Here is a 25,545-nt window from a genome sequence, read left to right as displayed (position 1 = left end):
CATGAACTCAAACACTTTCCATGCAGAGCAGACATCCTGTGCGTATTCAACAGCACGTGTGAGGAGCTTAGTTACAAAATGACACATCCGTGTTCTGACAAAAATAGCACACTGGTTGTTGAAATGTGCTCCTGAGGTGTATGAAGTTATTATCACCTGTTCTGTCTTTCAGATGCATTACAGAGAAGTGAAATACAAATGTGTTGATGAGCATAGTTTGTGTTCTTTCTTTTGAAACTTTATGAAGGTACATTAAAAAAGGACATAAGGCAAAGAAAGTCAGCATTTGGCTTTTTTAACACATCTATTTGTAGAGGCTGGTTCTGACAAAAATAGCACACTGGTTGTTGAAATGTGCTCCTGAGGTGTATGAAGTTATTATCACCTGTTCTGTCTTTCAGATGCATTACAGAGAAGTGAAATACAAATGTGTTGATGAGCATAGTTTGTGTTCTTTCTTTTGAAACTTTATGAAGGTACATTAAAAAAGGACATAAGGCAAAGAAAGTCAGCATTTGGCTTTTTTAACACATCTATTTGTAGAGGCTGTGGCTGTAGAGGTGCATGACAAAACATTTAATTACTCACCTGCTGTCAACAGGTGTTCTTAAAGGCTCTGCCTGGCCACACAGGTGTTTTCAGTTATCAGGACTGATTAACCCTCTGCTAATGCCTACCACACACCAGAACACTTTGAATAGTCTTTAAGACTAAAATCTGACAACTTATAACATCGAAAGACAAAAGAGTTTTGTAGTCACACTCTAAGATTTGCAAAGACTGGGGATCTTGCAGGGTCAGTATTTGCAAGACTGCAACTAGATTCCTTTTGGGATTATTTCCCATCTTGTTCCTGGTGGAAAAAATGACACCAAACCTCCTGTAAGAAATATAACATATTAAGAATGCCCTCTGTTTCTGCAACAACACATCATTCTACAAAGACAAGATAAAAGGCATTATATGTAAACAGTATACTCGTCAATTTGGCATCAATATAATCCATACAGATAAACTGTAGTGCGTGCAAACTTCACATTTTGGATTTTGTTGCCTCAACTCACCACCAGCTTCCATTGATTAGCTGGGAAGAGACTGTAGTGATGAGGTGAACTGTTTCAAAAACTGAGATTTCATGCTAACATTTGGTGGATCAGTTACACACCGACTTAAACACAAGCTCTTTTTCCACACACAACTCCACCAGTTTCTCCTCCTTTGCCACAGCACAGGAGAACTGAGACATGTTCTTATGCGCAGTGCAGCTATGGGTTGGAACAACTGTTTAACTTCACTATTTGCATGAGCCAAGACAAAAATCTTACAGTAACATCAAACATGTTTGATTGTGTCAGAACGTCAAGATGAGAAAAAGACTGAATTCAGCTCACACTTGAGTTTAATGACCAACTTATACCACACGATTGAGATCACAGGAGCCACACATCAACTGAGGTAAAATTCTCATGATTTTATGCTGGAAATTTGTCTGCAACAGTCAAACTGCTTGAAAAGTCGTTTGGTGTCGGGTGAGGCCGGCATTAAATTGGGCTTCTCAGCTGACACTGGGTGAGAGGCGGAATATCCTGGACATATATGGTACAGCCATTCACACTCACACTGACATAGGCAGTTTAGAGTTAACATTTAACCTAGGCACAAAGAGACACAGACAGACTACATGCGAGACACAAAACAACTACAAAGATACACAAAAAGATTACAAAGATACACAAAATAACTATAAGACGACACAAACAGAACACACAGACACAGATCTACTACAAAGAGACACAAACAGACTACATGCGAGACACAAAACAACTACAAAGATACACAAAAAGATTACAAAGATACACAGAACTCCAAAAAAACCCCAAACAAACAGGCAACAGAAGCACAAAATGACCACAAAGAGACACAAAAGGACCACAAGGACCACAAAGAGACACAAAAGGACCACAAAAAGACACAAAAGGACCACAAAGAAACACAAAAGGTCAACAGAGACACAAAAAGACCACAAAAAGGCACAAAAGAACCACAGAGAGACACAAAAATATTACAAAGATACACAAAACTAAAAAATCAACACACAAACAGGCCACAGAGGCATAAAACGACTCCAAAGAGACCAAAGGACCACAAATAGGCACAAATAGGACCACAAAGAGACAAAAGGTCAACAGAGGCACAAAAGGACCACAAAGAGATGCAAAAAGACCACAAGGACCACAAAAAGACAGAAAAGGACCACAAAGAGACACAAAAAGACCACAAGGACCACAAAAAGACAGAAAAGGACCACAAAGAGACACAAAAGGTCAACAGAGACACAAAAGGACCACAAGGACCACAAAAAGACACAAAAGAACCACAGAGAGACACAAAAAGATTACAAAGATACACAAAACTAAAAAAATCAACACACAAACAGGCCACAGAGGCATAAAACGACTCCAAAGAGACATAAAAAACAGAGAGACACAAAACGACTACAAAGAGACATAAAAAACAGAGAGACACAAAACGACTACAAAGAGATACAAAAGAGCTGCAAAAAGACACAAAATAAGTTCAGAGAGGGGCAAAAAACAGACACATAACAACCAACAGAGACACAACATTATATCAAAATGACAAAATGATGGCAAAGAGACACATAATGACTATAAAGAACACAAGAAGACACAAAAATGACCTCAAAGAGAAACAAAACATCTACAAAGGGACACACAAACAGACCACAGAGACACAAAATGACTACAAGGAGAAACAAAATGTCCACAAAATGCAAAGAGGCGAGAGGCGGGGTGCACCCTGGGTACACCCTGGACAGGCCAACACCTCCACATACAGACATTCACGCCCGTAATTTAGAACAAACAATTAATCGAAGCTGCATGTGTTTATACTGTGGGAGGAAGTCAGAGAACTCTGAGAGAAGAACATTCAAACTCAAATCACTCTTGGTGTGAGACGACAGTGCCAGCCACTGGACCACCCGCCCCTCAGCAATGATATTACCTTTATTATCTAAGTGAGAGCTCAATCCCAGCTGTTTGTACAGCCTTGTGATTTCGCAGGTCAAAGTTTTATTTGCTTGAACTCTGCATGAAATAACGGAGGTGGGTTTAACTCCTGGAGTGAATGTGTCTTCCACTCTGTCTTAATGACATGAGGGAAGAGCAAATTAGAAAACAGTGGAACAATAGCAGAGTGAGGGACGTGTCAGTCAAACACAGTCTGTGCTTCCCACACAGTCCTGACATGAGGGCTAATCAGGAAAAATAAGTGACAACACCTGTGTGGGTGGATCATGGCTGTGTGGGGCCGCTTAACGATGAAGGAACTGAATATGAAAAGCTCATCTTCAAACACATAAAACACATTTAATTAATAAACCATGTCCTCTCACTACTGTCGTTATGGACGGATTCAACATGTAGAAATGTGCTGTTGTGCAGCAGCTGTGAAACCCTCAACAAAGCTGCTGCAATGGTGGCAACACCAGGGGGTGAGTAATTGATACATAAATGGTGTTTGGATGAAGTCTTCCTTTAAGCTATTAAAAAATATTGAGGGTTGAATTTGCTGAATTTGTGTGACTCATTTCCTGGAATGTAACTGTGACACAAATTACATTTTCTGTGTGCTAACTGATCCTCCCCGAGGTTTTATGGGGACTGTAAGTGTTAAAGTGCCATGTCTTTCCCTTTTCCATATTCCAATTATAACCCCTCTCACCACTCCCACCCAGTACTCGGTGGACAGTTTAGCAAGTGGGCCATAGGTGTTTTTACCTCCCCCTACCCCACGCGTACTCGGCTCGACACGTTGCAGTGCTCACTCGGTCTACCTCAACCTCTCTGTTTCTATTTTTAGGTCCAATTTGAACTGTTTCCATTGTTGCACTATCTGGTGAGAATATTGCATGTGTTTCAGGTGCAGTAACCGTAACTGAATGCATTCAAGCGACCCCATGCAGTTACTGACTCACTGGCTTAATGAGGAGTCTTATCGGCACCTCATAATAACACTTGCATATTTGAATGTGTTTAATGAAAGGGCATAACGCCAGCACTACTTAAAGGAAAGTCTGTTTTACTGGGTCCTAATAAAGCACCTACTTAAGGAGTGGCGCTACCAGCATGCTATAGCTCTGTGAACAGTGACTGCTGAGACTTAACACGCATAGTATCTCCATTTCATCTGCTCTATCATTTCTGGGTCAGGAAATCCATCCCAATCCCCGGAAAATCCTCCTGAATATCAGCACAGCCATTTTCCCACCTTTGTCAGTTGAGTCTTGCCAGAGAGCTAAACATCCATATGGTGCCACAGATAAGGAGGGAGGCAAAATAAAAAAAAAATCCTGCTGTCCTATTTTCATCTCCAACTGGAAAAGTTAAGAGTTTTTGTTAATTGTTGGTGGACTGTCCGCTGTCCTAGTTTATAATGAGATATCTGTCTGCGTTCAGTCTATAGAAAGTAGCACATTAGTAAAATCAGGTTTTTTTAGATTTGGGTTATTAGAAAGAAAAACCTTTCCTGTGTTTCCTGTGTTTAATGATTTTCTTTCAATAGATGTCGACCCAATATGGATTATTGGACAGGCCCACTGGGCACAGACCCAGGGGAACAAAGTGTCAGGGCCTGGCCTTCACCAGCAAAATGTCACTCACATTTATACATATTGAATAACTACAAAGAGACACAAAATGGCTACAAAAACACTCAAACAGACCACAAAGACACACAAAAAGACCTCAGAGAGACATAAAACGACCACAAAGGGACACGGAATGGCTACAGACACAGAACAACTACAGAGACACAAAAAGAACAGCCAACAACAAACAGAGACACATAATTACATCACAAGAAGCAGAAGACACAAAATTACTAAAAAAAGATAAAATTACCCCAAAAATCATAAAAAAAGACTCATAACAGCTACAGAGAGACACAGGCAGACCACAGAGAGACACTAAATGACTACAAATAGAAACAAAAAAATCACAAAGAGCTGCAAAGAGACACAAAACAGCAAAAGAAACAAAAAAACCCAGCAAAATTATTAAACAAAATCATGTCAAAGACACACTATGGCAACTAAGAACACAAAACAACCACAAGAAGACACAAAATTACCTCAAAGAATCACCAAAGAATCACAAAATAACCAATAAGACAAAATTACCTTGAAGAGATGTGAAATATTTGTCTACAAAATCGAAATTACTATAAAGAGACACAAAACCAGCACAAAGTCTGTGTGTCTAACTCCTGTGTAGGAGAGCTGGTGAGGCCTACTTCATGTCTGCGCCCAGGGGTCCATTATCTCATAATATGACCATGAGACAGAGCTTTCTGGAGCTGCATATCGAAAAGGAGACCATGGACTTTGAAAATGTTCATTAGCACTGAGCTGCCCCACAGCATACAAATGAAGTATTTGAATGTTAGAATTTGGTATTGTTAACTGTTTCAGGCAGAGCGATGGCACATTATGCTGAAAGTAATGTGGAATCAAAATTTTAAGCACACAGATCTCTGAGAATATCATCGACAGGGATCTCAAATTAAATGACCTTCTCTTGAAGCCACTGACTTCTGATTAAACATCAGGAGTTGCCTCACGCTTCTCACACAAAAGCCAGCATTTCAATTTCAAAGCTGCCCATTTGCTTGAAGCAGCAGAGGGCCTCTCTGCATAAATCTTGGCCCATCTCTTGACTGTGGAACAAATGAGTGTCTTAAATTAAATTTGAGACAATTAGGCTGCCTGCTATATGTAATTGGTTTTCTGGATGGATCAAACGGTCACAACTCAGACCCGGATGAGAGGAAATGTGGGCGGATTAAGAGACGCAACAAGGGGGCTTGGGCTGAGGAGTCCCAGATGTTTCATCAAACAGTTTGGTAATAAGATATTACAGTGTTTCCACTGGGACCCAGAACAATCTGTATCTCACACTTGCATTTCCTCCTTTTCTCTCCGCCCCTGCTCACCACGGGCCTTGATAGCCATAGAGAGCGTGATTTACTTTACACAACTCTCTGCCACAGCTGCTTCAGAGTCAAAATTCAGATGTCAGGCTCAGAGCATTACCCTCCGTTATCAAATTTCCATAGACGACTGGCAGTTCAATTTTGCAGCTCAGCAGAGCTTAATCCAAAGGAGCGCTTTCTGGGAAGTAAGGCTGCAGATTTAGCCCGGCGAAATGTGCTGTAATATTTAGTGCGTCGTGTTTGAAAGTAATAACACCATGCTGAGGAAAAGACCCAAAACCAAGCCTGTGACGCCATGCTACAAATAGGCCTGTTTATGAACATATCATGTAAAGTACAGTTAAAGGAGGGGCAATAACTGAGCTGAGAGAGAGACGAGGAGTGAACAAGATAGGAAAATGCAGGAGGCGAACATTTTCTGTTCCCTGTGGAGGGCGGCAGCTTAGCCCATTTCTGCTTACAAACTGCAGGGTTGGGTCAAGACTCAAGTATTTTTAATACACAGACGGGACTTTGCATAAAACCTTCAAATCTCCGACAGTGGGATGCAGCTAAGGATGCCTACAACCAATGAATGACTGTTCACTCTTCTTCTATCCTAATGCTAAGCCTCCTCACCATTTTTACTTCCACCAATCAGGTTTTGCCATGTCTGTGAGCAAACTGTGTCACTGCTTTCTCTTCTTCTTTGCTCTGCAGTTGTCATTTCAGCGTCCAATCAATGTCTCCACTTCAAAAAGAAAAGCACACCTCAATAACTGTCCCTGGATACATGAAGACAGAAACCAAAAAACCAATAAAGCAAATCAGGCTCCAGCAATATTGCATTTAATGGTCCACGCTCTGGATCGAATCACCCCAAACAACAGTCTGAGGCACACTGGTGAATCTGCACCACTTCTGGTTTGATGGAGTGTAAGATGATGTCTTGTTTTGCAGACAGGAAAAGCAGCACATCAGAACAGTATGGCAGTGACAGCTCCTCTGAATAAAAAGTTATTGAAGCACAGGGGTATTTATAGACAGAGCAAAACATCCTGTTTACTGCCTGCAAATCCTTGAGGAGGAACCAATACGTCCTCGTACCTAAATGACAAACCGTCAGAGCTTTGTAAGGTTTACCCACCAGAACGACTTAATTAGGTGTAGGAAGAGCTCATGTTGTGGATTAAAATAAGTATTTTTGTTCAGTAACTTAAAAGAAGCTATGTGCAACATTCAGAGCATTAGAGCAGAATATATAGTGGAGTGATGCCGTCCTGATTAGAGAGTAAAGTCATGCTCCCGCTATGTGTGTTGTAATCTGAGCTTCTCTGTTCTTTGTTGTGGTCGATGGTCCGACCCAAGTGGCAGCCTTAAGGACTGAAAATGAGGCCAACGTGGAAGTTCCAAAACTGCAGTTCTTTGAATGCCACTTGAGGCTGGCTCAAAAAGTGAGTCAGTCCTAGGCTCCCAGGAAAGCAGCTCAGCCTTGTAGCAAATTTCTTTAAGTAGCCACTCATAGTATTGTGGCCCAAAAAGCATCTTCCCCAAAGGCAACCACTGTAAAAGAAACATCTCTAAAACTGTTGACAGGACACCTCAAACTGCAATTATGACTTTTGTATTCTGAAGTGTTGAGCCATGGTGGTTTCCTCAGGCTGAGAAAAGCTATATAAAAATCTGTGATGTCATCACAATGTAATGATGAAAATGAGCAGAGCAGGAACTCGCAGGCAGGGCCAGCGGGAGAAACAACACTGTGCATATTCAGTGGGCTGCATACAGCGAGAGTAAACCTAGAATGTAGAAAACTTTTTTGGCATACGCATCAGGCAAGTAACTCCCTTGAAATGAAGAGGCATGTTTTCATGTTTACAGCCTAATACAAAAACAGCTTTTGTCTTTGTAGCTAACTTCAACATTCATGACAACTGTACAGGGGGTAAAATTTTATATAACTCACCTGTTTACTTTTACTGAAACTTTAAATTATGCATATTTAAGGACAAGGTTGCTTGAGTGACAGACTGTCTGCGAGGCATCGCTGCACTCTGTGGGTCAGATCCACACCTCGCCTCTTCACAGCACCACCCTTTTATGCAAATATGATCACTTCTGACTCCAAAAAACCAAGATGTCAATAGCTTAAAATGCCAGACTCGAGTTTTCAAAGTGGTGGTCCAGCTGCATGTGTATGTTAGTACATGTGAGTCCTAGTGTGTATGTTGATAATGCCACCCTGATCCACAGTGATGGAATGGCGTCATGGTGCAAGCACTGTTAGCAGTGTTTGCACTATTAGCACTATTAGCTGCTAGCCACAGGCTCTATGTTGAGAACCATGTAGAGACAATCCTGGCTCGGAATCTGAATCATAGATAAGCTCTGAATGTATACAGCTCAGTAGTCACATACATACATTATTATTATTATTATTATTCACGGGTACTGGGATGAGTAAAAATGAACAACAGGCGGGCTGGCAGTGGGTGAGAACAAAAATACATTTTTATTTTTCAGAATAATACAAATGTAAAAGATGTGCAGTATATGTGTAATATTTCGACATCTTGATCACTATTATTAAGCCACAATTGCTTTTATTTTTTAAAGTCAGTGACACAAGCCAAACCTGTGACCCCATCATCACTTTTGTCGTCGACGTGGTGGACTCCAGCCATGAAACTTTGTAGCCCGAGGATGACACCCAAGGAGGATCCTTTTAAGGTTTCATGGTGGTGGAGCCAGCGTCTTAAAATGCTTTCTAACCTGGCAGTGATTACATCTAATGTTTTTGCCATCCCGGCATCGAGCACAGTAAAAGGAGTCTCTTCCTCTGCTGGATTTGTAATTCAAGAACGGAAACTCCAGCTTAATGTGAGCGAGTGTAGCCTGTGTGTGTTTAATCATGGGTACGGGTTGGGTCGCGGGACTTTTATTAACGGGTGCGGGCAGGTGCAGCTTTGACTTAGACATAATGATGGGTAATGGGTCTGTTCTGGTGCTGAACTTTACGGGTATGGGTGGGTGTGGGGTTTTTTTTATAAAATGGGACCTGTGAAGGACTGACACACATGATGTAAGTTAAGTATGTCAAGTAATTTAACTTGTGTATGTAGTTAACGCGGAAAACGAACAGCAGTATCCTGGGTGAAAGTCCTGTGGTTGTTTGACTCATCTTTTCTATTTGTAATTACTTTGTTGCTTTTTATCCCACTGCATCTGACTTCTTTCTTCACTGAAGTCATAATTAATACTGCGACCTCTAGTTGGTGCCAAACAAAACCAACTGATTGTACTAAACTGCTTGTACAAACAACCTCTGGGGTTGAATTTGGGGAAGGACCGTCTTTGTGAAACACACAGTATTCATGATCACAGTCTCCATCCTCTATTTGTGGAGTAAATGGTATATATTTAGCAGGCCTCTACACAGGATTAGACGGTTAAGAGGTTGTGTGGCAAAGACTTAATATCATCATATGCCAGCTAGCACTTCAGACTCAGAGGAGAAAAGCTCACTAATTGAGGTCAGGAGTGCTCTTTAACCGAACTTTTTTTAATCCTTTTCAGCCCATTTGTCCGCCCCTCTTAACACAGTGAAATGGAGGAATGTCCCCTTGGAGTCTGGTGCTGAAATTAAATGCCTTATAATACGTCAGACCTCTTGTCAGTGAGGTGGATGGAGGAGCAGCTCCCACAAACGTGGCTGATACGGGTGGGGAAGGTCCCTGGGTTACTTTATTCATTAAACGGCCCTATTATAGCTTCATCTGAGCCGCTGTGGCTGCTGCGATCTCACGTCAATGGACTTGTCAATCAGAGGCTTCCCAGGATACTGTGATACTTATCGAGGTCCCCAGGACTTAAAGCTGAAAGGTGGAGAAGAGACTTTGAAATGGCAGTCTGATGGATTTGAAATGAATCACATTTCTCAATAGTAATTTGCATATTCAAATTATACAAAACAGAATCTGTGTGCATATCTGCTGGGAGCATATGGTGTGTCCATTGGACGTAGTTTGATGAGAAAATAAACAAAGCTCTCGCAGGCTGGTTGCCTGTCTCTGAGTATTAGTCTTGCAAAATGGAAATTCAGCTCTGCTGGTCATGCACTGTTGGTCACACTGTACATTTCCATCTACAGAGAGACCCAGTTGTGTTTCACACTGCTCTCACACACAAAGCTTTATGTCGTATGTAAACACTCTGCATGTGTGGTGCTGATTTTGTTGCCTTTATGTGCAGTCTGTTGTCTTGATGTAAACTGGCTATAAACCACTGATTGTATATATGAACAGTTTCTCTACCTCCTCCCATTTAACACAAATGTTGCCTAAATATTCCAGCTCCATCTTGAAGCCAGAGTCTGTGCACTCGTGATGTCGGGGGTATCACGTGCGGCAACATGAACTGGCCGGTCTGAGCTCGACTCAAGCCAGCTGATGGTGTCACCTGCAACTCAGCTGGTCAAATGCCAGTGGCTGGTTTTGGAAGGGCTTGTAGTGAAGTCTGCTGGTCAAGTCAAAATGACCGAAGACAGCGAACTCGCTTGCTGAGGCAGGTGCTCCATCCCCCCGAGCTCTCTGTTTCCGTCCTCACGGTGTGCTGGTGCCAGATGTTAGGTCACTGCTGCTGCTTGCTGTATGTGCTTATGCCCCCCAGCCCCTGAATGCATGGATTATCAAATTATGATGGTTTTTTTTAATCAGGAAAAGTTGACTGACACTTCCTGGCTACGTGGGACTAGTTATCAAGACTGAAATGATCTGATCAATATTTGGTGTGTTCAGAAATGCGTCTTGTTGTGCTTTGTGATGGTGATTTCAAAATGCCTGATGAAGGTCTCTGTTAGATCGAAATGTTTTTACTACAGTGTGTGGCTCTCCTGTTTGGTTCTTGTGTTCACAAATGCAACATGATGTCTGAAAGTATAGTTACTCATGTAACTGTGTGGGTATGCCCACTGACTTTTAGTCCAACCAATGGGATCATTTCTGCCTCCAGAGCAGTTATAAAAAAATACTTTAACCAGAATTCAGATCAGAACTGCAGTCTACATGACACAGTAGGCATGAAGCAAATTAACATAGCAGTCAAAACAGCCAGATGGTCACTGATAAGAGTAATTCTGTCCATATTCTCATGACGGACAAATCTTCATCCACCCACAAGAAAAAACCAAACAAACCTTTTCCATATTCCAGTTCCACACTGCTGGTGTATGGGTCCGGAGCCAAGTGGAGAGCAGTTAATTGACATTGACTGTTGCATGTCTACAGGACACCAATAGAGCTAAGGCTCCCTGCAGCCTGAGTGCTGCTCAGAGAGCACAAAGGCGGCTCGTTCTGAAAAGGCTACCTCAGAGCATGAATACTAATGGAATTGATTTATACCTCCATTTCCTGCAGGGAGAATTGTGGACTTTTATTGCAAAGGAGGAGCCAAGACCCTTGTGTGTGCTCAACAGCCTGAAGTGGTGGAAAAGCAGTTGCACAGTGCAACCCAAGCCATTAACAAGGCTACTACCCACCAGTATATCAGCTAGTGTGCACATTCAACTGAGGAAAGAGATGGTTAGCCAACACAGTCAAAGAGCTCACATTATATGAATCTAGTGTCTCTTGGGATGACTCTGGACAGTTCTGCAGGACAGAGTTTACATGAAATGGCAAAAGACACTACTGAGTTGCATAATATGAAGTGTAGGATGTTTGACTTTTAGTGACCAGATATTTTCCAGATACCCTCGCTCTCCTGTTTTCTTCCTTTTTCAAAACTGTCTTTTATAAGTTGACCAACACAATTAAAAGAATACCGTGCAGGAATTGTGTGTAAACAGCAGTTTTCTTGATAACGTCCACAGTTTTCGTAGCTTCCTCTTGGATGCCTGCTGCTTATGGTCTGGGCACAGGTTGCTATCTTTTATTGAGTCCTGGCCTCACCTGTGCACTGTGCCCTGGACACGTCCAGAAAACAGCAAAATAACAGGAGAATAAGAGAATACAGGCAGAGAGGTGGGTCTCTGCAGATGATACACCGCCACACTCTGTAGTGGGTCACGAGTGATGACTGAGAAGGAATATTCAAGTGTGAGTGTTTGAGGAAAATCCTGCACAGTGTACTGTACCTTCAAGAATGAACAGCTCAGGGTTGCGGATGAGCTTTAAACATTTTTGACTCTATCAGACCAACAACTGTCCACAATGTTTAATGTTTCCTTTATTAACCGAGTGTTAAGTTTCCTACCATATCCTAATGATACTTAGAATGCGATTTGAGGGGAGACGCCACCCCTATTGTTGGGAAAATGACCAAATGTGTCCCCCTCCTTTAACTGCCATTCATCTCCGAACCCAGACCCATAACCAATATCTGACAAGCGCTGTCCTTTCAGTTACATTAACCCCGAAACACATGATTTTAGGTGTTCCAAATATTAAGCAAATACATCACATGACATAATGACTGTCTCCGAAAAGACAGGGGTCGCTTTTGTTTTGTAGCGAGAAAACAAACCTACCCAACAACACTGTGCAGGAAGATGAGAAAATGTTGTTTATGTTGGAGGAACTTTGGTCCATTTGTCGCATGAAGTAAAATACATATTTAGCAATGGACTTAATCCAAGATGTAAATATTGTTGTTAATTCTTTCGATCAAGTGACCCTTATGAACTAAAGGAATATAAATAATCAAGGAATGGACACATACTCAGACTTCAGGACTGGGTTGAATGAAATGAACCAGGTTGTCTCCCCTGTTAAAATTTAACAAATCGCCTACTGATTATATTGGAGAAGCTATAATCACATATATATCATATAACTAATTCATAAAGTGTTGGCGCTCAAGGTTAAAAAACTGGGTGTTTACTTGGATAACAGTGGAACTATAAAAAAGCTCTAAAGCATGTTTCTTAGCATCCAAAATGATAGACTCACAAGTCAGTCTTTAGACGCTTTGCTTAACTAAAGACTGATGTCTTTCTCCCTGATTTTGTGTTTAGATGAGCGGATACAATTTCAGAGTTTAAAAAAAACTCCCTACGTTGCAGAACCAATAGTAAATCCGCAGGGCGGTCCTTCGGTGGCTCGCTGAACTCTTGTGCTCTTAAATGCAGTCTGACTGCGTTAAAAGTTTTAAACAAAGTCGTTGTAAGTCCTTCATTTCCACAGTCTTGTGGACTGAGCACACGTTTGATAAAACAGAGTTAAATCTCTCGGCATCCATTTTCAAGCTCTCTGTGTGTTTGTTTCCTTGCAGACGAGAAAAGGGGGAGTGCACATTTCCAGGAGGGCGTGTCCTTTTCAAAAATGCAAGAGACGTTGCTTTGTTGCCGGCCGTTTTCTCCGGTGTGTTAAACACACTTTAGAAAGGAGTGTCCCCAGACTATCCAAAGGCGGAGATCTCTGATTGTCTGGTGGCGAGACTACCAAAATGAGTGTGACTCCTCTGTAATTGACTTGGATCTGAGAAAACTGTCATGAAATCTTGGTGATAGCTTTATTTGGCGTTGTGGACTATTAAAATGAGGAGATTGTATTCAGTGTTGGGAGTAACTTGTTATATAAATTAATATCCAAATAAATTTGATTGTAATCTCTTACAGTTACTATGAAAATATTAAATATAGTTACAGTTACTAAACAAAATGTTGGTGATTACAACTTGGTTACATCAAAAAATATTCTTTTCGGTAAAAAGCTTATATTGTATGTAGAATACAACATTCATCCTGTTGCTTTCGTCATACAGGAATGACTTCTTTTGGTATATTTCTGAACAACACAGGTAAGCGAAGCCACTTGGGACAAATTTGAGTGCCACACCATCAAATGTCAAATGGCTTTCCAACAGTTTTCCCTTTGAGCGCTGTTTTTGATTGGTTCTCTTGTTTGATTTTGCACCGTCTCTCCTCTGCTAATGAAATCAATATGCATCACTTTGAGCAACCTTAGACCGCCATGGCTACGACTGGCCATCCACTTCAAAGCAAGCGGGCATGTTGTCACATAAGAACGCCTTTCAGTGCTGGAAATCATCGAACAGTAGTCTCTCTGATATCAGAAAGGGGTTCGAACATCACTGCACAGTGTGAAGTTTACCACCATATGCTGTCAACATCAAAGTGCATGACGTCAAACCTTTGGCTTTTTGCCGAGTTTAAAACATTTGTAAGAGAAGTAAACAATAAGTAACTAAATGTAATAAGTTAGATCACTTTGATGAAGTAACTTAAAAAAGTTACATTGTTTATTATATTTTGAGCAGTGTAACTAGTAATCTGTAACCCACTACTGCTTTTTGCCTCCACTACTGGTACCATGCCAACACTAACATGGGTTGGGCGTATCTCTGTTGAGAAACTAGCGGTGCATAAATCACTCAACATCTGTTCCAACAGACAGTAAGAAAGAGTTTGTTCCCCCCTGCTCTGCAAACCACATGTGCTTATCGGAGCACGACAGCCAACCACCAAGTTGTCTGATGTATCAGGCAAATGAAAATACTCATTCATATACTGACTGAACCTCGAAATAAATGAATGTGTTTAAATATATAAGGTGTGCCTTTTTGTAAAAACACAGCCGCACTGCCAGTAAGGTTGACGAGGCAGCTAACCTTTCAAAGTGAAACGTACTGATGTATGAGTGGAGGCTAAATAAATGACAGGCTCTGCACTGCTGAGAAGTGACACCAGCAACCTTGTGCAAGAACCTCATTTAAAAAAACAAATCTCTGACAAGCAATAAACACGAAAATGTCAAAGCATCATAATCAATTAATTTGGTTTAATGTCGGCCTCCTTTTTTGTGCTGGTATTAAACCCAACTCTGAAGTCGATGCCTTCCCTAATCTTCTCTTGGCGTTCCTCCATTATCTTTTTAGTGGATTTGTTTGATTTAAAAGGTCTGCAGACATCACAGTTCCACTTATGACAAACAAACTGCTGTGAGAGAGATGCTATTTGCATCGCTTTGAAGTCCCTGCGGTGTACTCACTGTGACACGATCACAAGTCTGTGTTTTTTAAAACCCTCCAATCACGATTTGAACAAGACAGTGCATTCGGTTTACAGCCCTTTTCGCTTTTATTGAATAGATGTTAAAATTCCTTCTGAGAAAAAAGAAAACGTAAAAAAAAAACAGCCATGTTGAGATGAAAACAGGGTCGACTGACAGAAACAGTAACATGTGATATACATTGAAGGTCTTTGCACATATACTTCCTTAACGAATGCCATGCAATGGGATATGATCCATGACTCACGTCTCAGTCTCACAAGTCAGGGACGATGTTGCCTCCCGAACCAGAAATACACCGTATTTCACCACCACTGCTTCCATTATATTTTTTATTTTACACAAACGGAGCAGCGCTCAAAGGCCTGCTGCAGTACTGTTTGAATGTAGAAACACAAGACGATGAAAAATTATATGAAATCACTTTATTCTCAGAGTGTGCGGTGATTCCATTTTTGCAGGAAAGTTACAGACTGAAATATCTGTGTAAAATGGCATGCAGTGAGGCTAACAGGTGGAGCTTTGAAACACAGAGAAGACACGAAACGATTATCAACAACCTTGCCTACATCGCACACCATAAGCATGCATACATTTCGTCAACAAATAGGGAGATAGAGAGAGAGAGGAGGGAGAAGGGTGAGAAGATTTCGCAGTACAAAAGAATGCAATTTTTTTTTTCAAAATACCAACCACCAGAGGACAGAAACAAGACCAGCTACAAACAAGAAAGAAAAATACTGCACGAGAGTAAGCATCTTCTCAACACGTACAGAACAGAGAAAGACAGATGCAAGGAGAGAGAAACATCAGACAGTTACATTCAAGTCACATCAAAGGAGTATTTTTTTTAAAGTGTTAAATTTTTCAGGCAGTTTTTTAATCATATTAATGGCTGTATGAGCGGCACAAATGAGCGACTGAACACTGGAATGGATTTCAGACACGGACTCTACTGGACGACTAAATATTGATTACGCATGACTTGGGCAGTTGGTTTGGGCAGTGGTCAATAAGCCATTTAGAGCGCAATCAATCAGCATATACAAGATATTGATAAATGATTTATGATGGTGCTGGTGGATGAGACGCATGAGGTGATGTGATTTCAGAGCACCAGTTTGGAGACTGGTGCTCTGAAGAACTTCACACATTGACAATGTTTACTAAGGTTTTGTCACTGGGAAAGTCCTCTACTTGGGTTGACTGGGCAGTAATCATAGCTTTCTGGAATATTCTTAGGCCAAACAAGAGATATGTCATTCATAAATAAAAGCTGGAGTAGGCTGGCTAGGCCCTTAGCAATGGGATTGTTCAATTTTTAGCAGAGAAGGCTAATTATGCTAAGAGAAGGCTAGTTATGGTTCAAACCTCTAGTAAAACTCAAAGTTAAAATACCTGAGAATTTCAAAATAAGTACGATGCACTAAATAAATAGAATGAAAACTCTTGACTAAACCTACTACTACCAGCACTATTCTTTGGTTTGATTGGATAACTGCTCTGTTAATGGATGGGAGTGTTGTGGATGCTAACTGTAAACAACAATCAGTTGCTAACAATTTGCTAACACATGAACGGCTAGCAAAGGCAGTTTACAAGTACAATAAAATCACAGAAAGCTCAATAAATGTGCTCTACAGGAGGCCACACTGTGCCGTTGTATGTTTTTTTAATATATATGTTCAACATGATTACAGAGCTCACAAAGCCAAAAAAGCTAAATTTCCCTCGTCAATGCCACAGGAATGCACAAGTTCGGAATTAGCCTTATTTCATGTTCAGCTAGCTCAATAAAAACAGTGGCAACGTGGCGAAAAAGCTGGTTTTAGAAACCTTAATCACGCCTAAAGCTACTGTGCTCATGTGAATCACAAAAATGTTTTCTAACAAAATTGTATCACAAGATTCAACTGATTTCTGCTAAAAGCACATTTATGCTTTCCCGTAAACTTCATGTGGGATTTTTTTTTCTGTACATGGCAGCTAATGTAACTTTTAGCCTACTTGTTCAAGTCACTAATCTTTATATGTATATTCAATTCATTCTAATGTCTATTTTCAGGTTATAACAACATCAAATTGAAGTTTCACCATGGTGTACTTGTAGGCTAACGAAGGCATCGGCTGAGGCCGGCTGTAAATATCTAAGTTTGTGTGTTACCAGCACAAGTCTGGTGGAATGTCTGAAATATCTGGAATGTTTTAACAAGACACTGTGGAATGACGGAGAAATAAAAAAAAACAAGGCATATGGAGAAAAATGTCATTTTATCCTCATATGACCCCCTTTATGTTTGTGCCATTACATTTACCAGCAGGACAGACTGGACTCTAGAGCAGGTAAACATTTTCTGTTGTATTGGTCATGGAGATTTCACTCTGGGCTTTGTAGGTCCTCTTTACACGTATATGGATATTTTTGAAAATGGAAATTTTCTTTGAGTTTTAGGTCACTAAGGTTTTGGAAAATGCCTTCTAAGGTGCAGATTTTCAAAACTCCATCACTTTGGATTCGTGTGGACGTGTAAAATGGAGGGTTTGTCATTTTATTTTGCTAATTTTGTGGTCTGCAGCATGTAGAGCCGGGTCCATGTCATTGGTTCGACAGCCCATTGGTTCGACATCCCATTAGTCCGACTGTCCGCGGTGCTGAACGGCTCGCGGTGGGCGTATGGCGCGCCGTGACCGGCTTGAGGCGGAGCAGGCTCATGGCTTATGTGTTTGTCACTTTCTTTTTCATTTTAACCCACACCATGATCTTTTCCTGACCCTAACCAAGTGGTTTTTGTGCCTAAACCTAACCTGACCTTAACCACAGGGCATCATGATGATTTCGGAACGGACTTCGGAACAATAGGTTTAATATGGTCGGAACAATGGGATGTCGAACCAATGGGCTGTCGGACCAATGGGCAGTTCCCGTAGAGCCAGCATAATTTCACATCTAAGTCCATGAACAATTAGAATTTTCCATCAAAACCAAATTGGTGATTGTTGGAACAACAGAAACACAGTGTTTTATATTGTTTCTGTTGTGTTAAGGTGTTTTACAACGAGTCAACAAGGTAATTAACGTTTATTCAGTAAAAAAGAGAAACTTGAATTTAGAAGGTTTATAATTGTATTTTTCTGTTTAATAAGAGTGTAATAAAATTTCCTTTTTTATATTTTGCCAGTTTATTAGATTAAAAAGGTAGGAGAGCTTGTGGAATGGACTTGGCGAGCGACTGAGGTTGTTTCAGTGTGGACAGAGAAATTTTGTAAACACAGAAAGGTGCAAGAAAGTCATCTGTTTTCAAAAATATCCAAACACGTGTGGACCTTTTTCTTGGTGTATTGTTAAAGTCTGCCTTTTAAAACCTGCAGTTTGATTTGCCTTTTAGTTTTGTCAATTCAAACACAAATCCTGCATGTGCTCATGATTATGTATCATGTGACTGAACATTTTTTACGACACAAAACAAATCGTCCCACCGTCCCCCCTTTTCTCTTTTTTGATGAAACATGTCTGACCTACAAAGGCCTTACTGTCACTATGCAGACACATCCGTGCCTTTAATGTCGACTAACACATTAAGGAGTAAATTTAAACACACAACAATGAAGATTGTCTGTTATTGCTGATTTGGGACTTCACTCCCATCAGTTTAACCAACGGACACAGGACAACTTCATTTCGAACAATATATTGCACTATTGTCACTGTCTGTTCACATATAGTGTGTTCACAACATAGTTGTGTTTGTGAAGTTTCTTTTTTTCTACAAAAAATTTGATGGAGATGTCAACATAAAAATAACTAGCCTGGTCTAAGATTTACATGTCCTACTGCAGAAGCAGAGCGAGCGACACCTGCCACAGGACATTAAAACTGAATGTTCAAACCACAAACATGTAGAGCAAGTAAATTTAGAGTAAGAATTTCACCTAACTGCTTTGAGACAAACTTCATGTATGGAGAACGTTTATAGTTTTCCCCATGGAAGAACATTTCAGACACAAAGTCAATTGTCGCCTAATGCACATGGTGGACGAGATGTCAATCAAATAAAAATGGAAAACCAGTTATTGCCTCAAATATCAATGTATTTCGCTTCATCGTAACAAATGAAATGGTTTCCGTGTGTACTTCACTTCACAAAAGTTTACTGCATGCTTTAAAAAAGGAAACCAGACAAAACAAAACAAAGAAAATCCTCATTTCGAGTGAATTTCCTTCACTTTCTGGTCTTACAGGAGTTGTTTCCACTGTACCAGTGCTCATATTACACATTCACAATAAACCAATGAGAACATGAAAGACAGGGTGAACAGGGGTGAATCCTCACAACGGAGAACTAATAAAAATGTAAGTATTTATATACACTGTATGTATCAAATATTAGCAAGAACAGAACAGGAAAGTTTAATCAAATTTTGATATGATTTGGATAATTTCTTAAAAGTTAAAAATATGGCTTATACTCTTAGTCATCTTGTTATATGTCATATTTCACTCATATATAGTTCTCTTTTTTATAACCCGAGGCTATTTACAAACAAAAAGGGTGGATGATGGGTGATATCTGATCTTATTCTAAGTGCCTGACATTTTGAAAACATGGCATAAGACTTGCCTTGAAGTAAAGATCTGTGTAGGTGTTACATACTTTGAAAATAGAGATAGATATCAGGAAGATGCTCCGTATGAGAGATTAAGAAGTACGTATCACCATCAGATATTTTAAACCAAGGGCAAAGTCATGGCACGTTGCTCAACTCCAGGACACTTAGAAGTTGTGTTGAAGGAGTGGGAGGGTGGAGAAAAGTGTGACTGCAGGTTTGGGCAGGGCAGGGCGGTACGGCAGTAGTCTTGGTTAGATGAAGTTAATCATATTTCACCCAAAACACTGTTACTTTTTATTGAACATATCCATGAGCGGGGTCGGGATGAATTTCATGACCGTATCCACGATGCTCTCCTCTTCTTCCTCGTCGCCGCAGCCGGTGGGAACCGCCTTCTTTGGACGGGTGAGGCTGCCCTCGGAGGCCTGCTCCATAGCAGCCGCTGCCTCGGCCTCTTTCTCCTCCTTCTTCTTGATGCCATACTACACAGGAAAGAGAAAAACAGGAGACAGTGTTAAGCCCCATGTGGATGTGATTTATTTCTGTAGTGGTGACTGGTGTAGACTTAATTTTTTGGGCATTCTTTTGAAGATCAGCTCTGATAATGTTCTCAACTAGTACATTTCTGAGCTTGTGAGTTAGGGTTAGCATTTTACGCCCAGATCAATCTAAAGATAAACAATGAGACGAGTTGAAACAGGCAACTACTTGCAATGTGCCATTCTGCAACGTTCTGCTGTTTCACAGCAATGCAACTACATGAGACAGTGTATCATCTCTATGCAACAACTCTCTGCTTTTCAGATTTAGTTAGTGGCTGAATACCGTAAGGCACCGTGAAGACGGAAACAGGGGGCGCGGCTGGGAACGGAGCACCGGCCATTTTGACTCGACCAGCAGACTTCACTACAAGACGATTGGCTGTTGAAACAGGTGATGCACCTTACGTTCTAATGGTGTGTTCGCTTTGTACTCAGAGGTCGGAAATTCCCAGTTCCCAGTCGGAAGTTTAAACTCGAATGCACCCTGAGATTGGATTTCCAACTCGGAAACTCGGAGTAACTGCATCAACCCCGACTTATGAATTCAATTCACATTAGGTCAGCCTCATCTGCGGCGTTCATCAGTTGGAGTGCATGATGGTTTTGAAGCTGTCTGTACTCCGAAAGTGCAAGGGCAACAAAGGCTTTCCTACCGGCGTCCATGTTTTTTTCCAGCTTGTCCACTGCTGTCAGCTAGAATGCAAAAACTGTTGTTAACTCACAGGTGACGTCATTCCCACTTCCAACTTCTGACTTCCAACCTCTGAGTACAAAACGAACGCACCATAAAACCAGTTGCTGGCGATTTCACCAGCTGGGTTGCAGGTGACACCATCAGCCGGCTTGAGTCAACCTCAGTTACACCACTGTAACTTATCTCTGCAACATTATAAAACGGTTTCATCATGTTGCAAATTATTGGTCTGTACTGGGCTTTAAACAAACCCTTAAAGGAGTGATTTGAAATTTTAGGGAAGATGCTTATTTGCTTTCTTGCTAAGATTTATATCACATGATTAAGGCCTATCCTATCTCTCTCCTCCTGGAGGACCCCAAGGTGTTCCTAGGCCAGATGAGATATGTATTCCCTCCAGTGTGTTCTGGATCTGCCCCGGGGCCTCCTACCAGTGGGACAGGTCTGGAACACCTCTAACAAGAGGCGCCCAGGAGGATCCTGATCAGATGCCCGAACCACCTCAATTGACCCCTTTCGACGTGAAGGAACAGCTGCTCTACTCCGAGCTCCCTCCGGATGTCTGTGCTCCTCACCCTATCTCTAAGGCTGAGCCCAGACACCCCATGGAGGAAACTCATCTCGTCCGCTTGTATCCATGATCTCATTCTTTCGGTCACTACCCAAAGTTCATGACCATAGGTGAGGGTTGGGATGTAGATGGACCAGTAAACCGAAATCCTCACCTTCTGGCTCAGCCCCCTCCTCTATCCTCAAACCTGCAAACTGTACTGTAGAAACAACTTTGCTCAGTTCAGTGAGAGACCTTGGAAAAAAGAAGTGATATCCTTGTACTCTGAGCACGATATGATGTCTATGTTTAGAATAAAGTTTGGAACAACTTTTCCCTTCATTTCAGCAGTAGACAGGAAGCCTAGCGCTCACTCACTGCTGTGCGTACAGCCACTAACTTCAAAATGTGGCACTTTTTACTCTAAAAATAGAGATGCATGAGGCGTGACATGATCATTTCATGCATTTGAGGTAAATTGGCTGAAAATCATTGGTACTCTCGCAAAGTAATTCATATTTCTTCATTTGCATGAATTAGCTTCAGGCTGCTTCCTCATTAAGTTTAAGCGCAGTGCACTGTAGCTTTTTGAGTCCTGCATGAACAGCAGCTACAATCGATTTCTGCAATTAGATGCAGAGTAGGAGCTGATGAGAAGTCTGAGTTTTGTGTTCGTGCTGGTGTGTGTTTGGGAGTGCACATAGGGCTTTTAACTGCTGCTTGGTCTAATTTAACCTTCCAGTATATGTTATGTACCAATTACAGGCAGAGGCTCACAGTCAGTGTAATGGACAATGCTAATGATTACCTTACAAAACCAGGAGCCCCAACAGGCTTCAATTAAATCAAGAGTGTGTTTAGGGGAGAAAGAGCACAAAATTGCAATTTAAGACATTAGAAAGAACAACAGCAGCTGGGAAATCTGTTTCACCAGCGCCTTGATTAGAACTTTCTTGTGCAATCTGAGTCATCGTTCTGTAATTCTCAGTAAATGTTTAACATATAAACAAAAACAAAATTATCTTTCTTGTTTGTGACGACTAGTTCTAACTTTGAGAATCAACGTTGCCAGATGTATGATAATTATTGTATTTGTGTGACGATTTTGCCCTCTGTATGATGTATGATCAGTAATGCCAAAAGTGCCGTAAAGCATGATAATTCTACCATTTTGTGACCCTTACAATAAGTACTTTGTTTTATCCTTAAGCTTGAGACAACCAAAGTTATTACTACACTTTCAGAAAGATCTGTACCTCTTCTACCTCTGCAGCTTGAAATCATGTGTGCACAGCCCCTAATTACACTTCATTTCTCACCTGAAGTGCCGATCTCCAGACCTATGACTCACCAGGCAATATTTTTTTGACCATTGTCTTTACAATGATGGGATTGTGGGCTTTTAGCTCGAGATATTTCTCAACCTCAACAACAAGTCTTTTGTCATCCATTCTCTCTCACACATGAGACAGCAACAACTACAGAGTTGTCTTCATGCCTCCATGGTGAGGAGAGGAGTCGAGCTGCCAGAGGAGCTGAGAAAAGGAGCTGGTACGGGAGCTGGTATGTACAAGCAGAGAGCAAGTGGGGGGAAAATGCATCTAATACCTGGGGCGGCGAGGCTGGATATAGTACATCCAGGAGCGCCAATGCATGTCTTGCCACCACAGGTGTCGGGTTGTATATTGAAAATACTATGGGCGTATTTTTTGATGCATGGCGTTCATTGCCGGTGTGTTTTTGCCTTTACTGTCTAACTTCCTGACATGATCAGGATAGCAAGTTACGGGTCCATGTCTGTTTTTACACATCTCCTCTTATGTGACCTCTTTTCAGCCAGTCGTGCTTGAGATATGCCATAGTCAACTTGACGGGATTTATGGACTCATATCCCCTTTCATACAACATAGCTCTGCACATTAGCCAGGTAAGACCATCCTGATGACGTGAGCTCAACATTCTGTTTCTATCTCTGATCAGAATTACGTAACTGTCCATTAAAGATTTACCATCATTAGTGCGGCATTGCGCATCAGGGCTTGACGCTAACTTTTTTCCCAAGGAGCACATGTGCTCCTAAGTTGAAAAAGTAAGGAGCGCACAAAGAACTTTAGGGGCACAATGTAAATTGATCAAATAATGTGTTTTCCATAATAAACATAATGCAAATAGACATTTACAAGCAAAATTATTTAATGAAGTTGTATACAAAATGTACAGAAAGGTAAAATCATCAAGTTTTGAAAAAGTATTGCAATTTAATTTTGTCTTTAATGTTATTATCTCATATATATTATCTTTGCAATATGATTATCTTATATAATGTTATTACTATCCTATAACATTCTCCAGGTCCTCTGAAACTCTGCAGGACTTATTTCCACCCTGCCCAGCAGCGGTACCATGGCGAACGGTCCCTAACTGTGGGGAGAACAGAGCAGGCTTTCCCATAGGTCCGCCGCTTTTCCCGGTCCCTCTTCTCTGCCACACTTTGACTTATTCCCACCCAGCCGACAGCCTGGCCGCGGAGAACGGTCCCTAACTGCGGGCAGAACGGAGCAGGCTTCCCCCGGAGGTCCGTCCCTTAACCCAGTCTGTCTCCTCCACACTTTGACTTATTTCCATGCTGCCCAGCAGCAGTAGCTTGGAGAACGGTCCCTCACTGCGGGGAGAGGGGAGAGGGCTTCCTCGGAGGTCCGCCGCTTAACCTAGTCCGTCTCCTCCGCCACACTTTGACTTATTTCCACCCTGCCGACAGTGGGACTTATATTCACCGTGCCGACAATGGCTTGGAAAACTGAGTTCCTCCAACATTTGTGGTTAGATTATCATATTTTTTTATTGACAAAAAATATAGGCTGCTTCGGCTGATTTTTTTATGCGCTCATGCCCCTAAATATTTTTTACAGTTCGCACACACCTATTTTTAGTCGCAAAGCGAGTGATACACTCACACTGTCGAGCACTGCGCATGCATTTTTCCTAGGATATCATATGAACTGTTCTGTAGGAATATGTTGAATAGCAACAATTGAACAAGAAGAGAGTTTGCACTCATGGAGTTTCTCAAAGGAAAGACATTTTCGTCCATTCGTTCAACTGGATTTGGCAAAAGCTTGATTTATCACCTGGCTCCGTTGGTGATAAAGATGATATCATCTAGTGTTTTGTGGCAAAGATTGGCTGAAGATGTTTGTCTGTCAAGGCGAGTACCCCCGCCCACTGAAAGGGTTAGGGGAAGCATTGACCTCCGACTCATACAGAGACCAAAACTGAATGTTAAGCTCATGTCATCAGGATGGTCTTACCAGGCTAATGTCACGTTGCTCTTAAAAAAAAATTGATGTGGGTAGATTTGTAGACGTGTCAAAATCATTTCAATACATGTTTTTTTTAAATTGATGCCTATTTGTTCACATGCTTATGATTAGTGTACGATAAGTGTACGACAGTTTTAAGCCTCTGCTGCAATAATTTAACATTTCCCGTCTTCAATGCTGTCAAGATTATTTGAAACAAGTACCTTGTTAGCTTCTGATTTAATGTAATAGTTCTGGATCTGTGTAAACCACTACCTTTACCTTTTCACTGCCTTTCATGCACGTGTGGTCTTGGTTTGAGTAAAACCAATACAGCCGGACTGCAAGGACAAAGGTTGCAGAGCACCAGAAGGTTAACAAGCTGAGTGATGGCTGATCTTGAGGCAGAGATGCAGAAAATGAGCTGGAAGACTTCATGACCTTTTTGCTCTGCTCCCTGGTGCACGTTAATGTGATTCTGGAGCAATAAATATCTTTAAGGAAGACTACAAGTGTCCATTTCCGCTGTGAGGATGTGCATGGGGGGCAGCATGAGCATCTGTGTGTTTTAAAAGTGGAGGGGAAACAAAAAGGTATGCAAACACTAAGGCTTTTCAATCTTCTGCACGCCATTATTCAAATTTTGTCTGCCATTTATTGAAGTCTGCATCCACATCAATAAAATCTGCTGTCAAGACAGGAGCATCTTTTTGTTGAGATATTTCTAAGAGATGCCTCCAAGGGAAAATGGGAGTCATTCTTTAATGTGTGAGTGATGGGCTAAAGCCTTGAGAGTCATTTGTAAAAGAAAACACAATAAATAGATGGA

The 25,545-nt window shown here is 41.2% G+C and overlaps 1 protein-coding gene across 3 annotated transcripts in view; it reads right to left on the bottom strand.

The window, feature by feature from the left end:
- LOC125894874 (complexin-1-like) overlaps positions 1 to 25,545 on the bottom strand; it is a 200,810-nt gene that overhangs the window by 89,534 nt on the left and 85,731 nt on the right. For 2 of the 3 annotated variants that reach the window (XM_049586527.1, XM_049586528.1), the window contains exon 4: positions 15,434 to 20,113. In XM_049586527.1, coding sequence (XP_049442484.1) covers positions 19,919 to 20,113 — 195 coding nt within the window. In that variant the 3' untranslated portion in view covers positions 15,434 to 19,918. Of the gene's footprint in view, positions 1 to 15,433; positions 20,114 to 25,545 lie in introns of those variants that run through there. The other variant, XR_007450120.1, reaches the window with a different exon arrangement.

This window comes from Epinephelus fuscoguttatus, linkage group LG9 (assembly GCF_011397635.1).
Source record: "Epinephelus fuscoguttatus linkage group LG9, E.fuscoguttatus.final_Chr_v1".
Classification (NCBI taxonomy): Eukaryota; Metazoa; Chordata; class Actinopteri; order Perciformes; family Serranidae; genus Epinephelus; species Epinephelus fuscoguttatus.
This window is presented reverse-complemented; position numbering and strand designations above follow the sequence as displayed.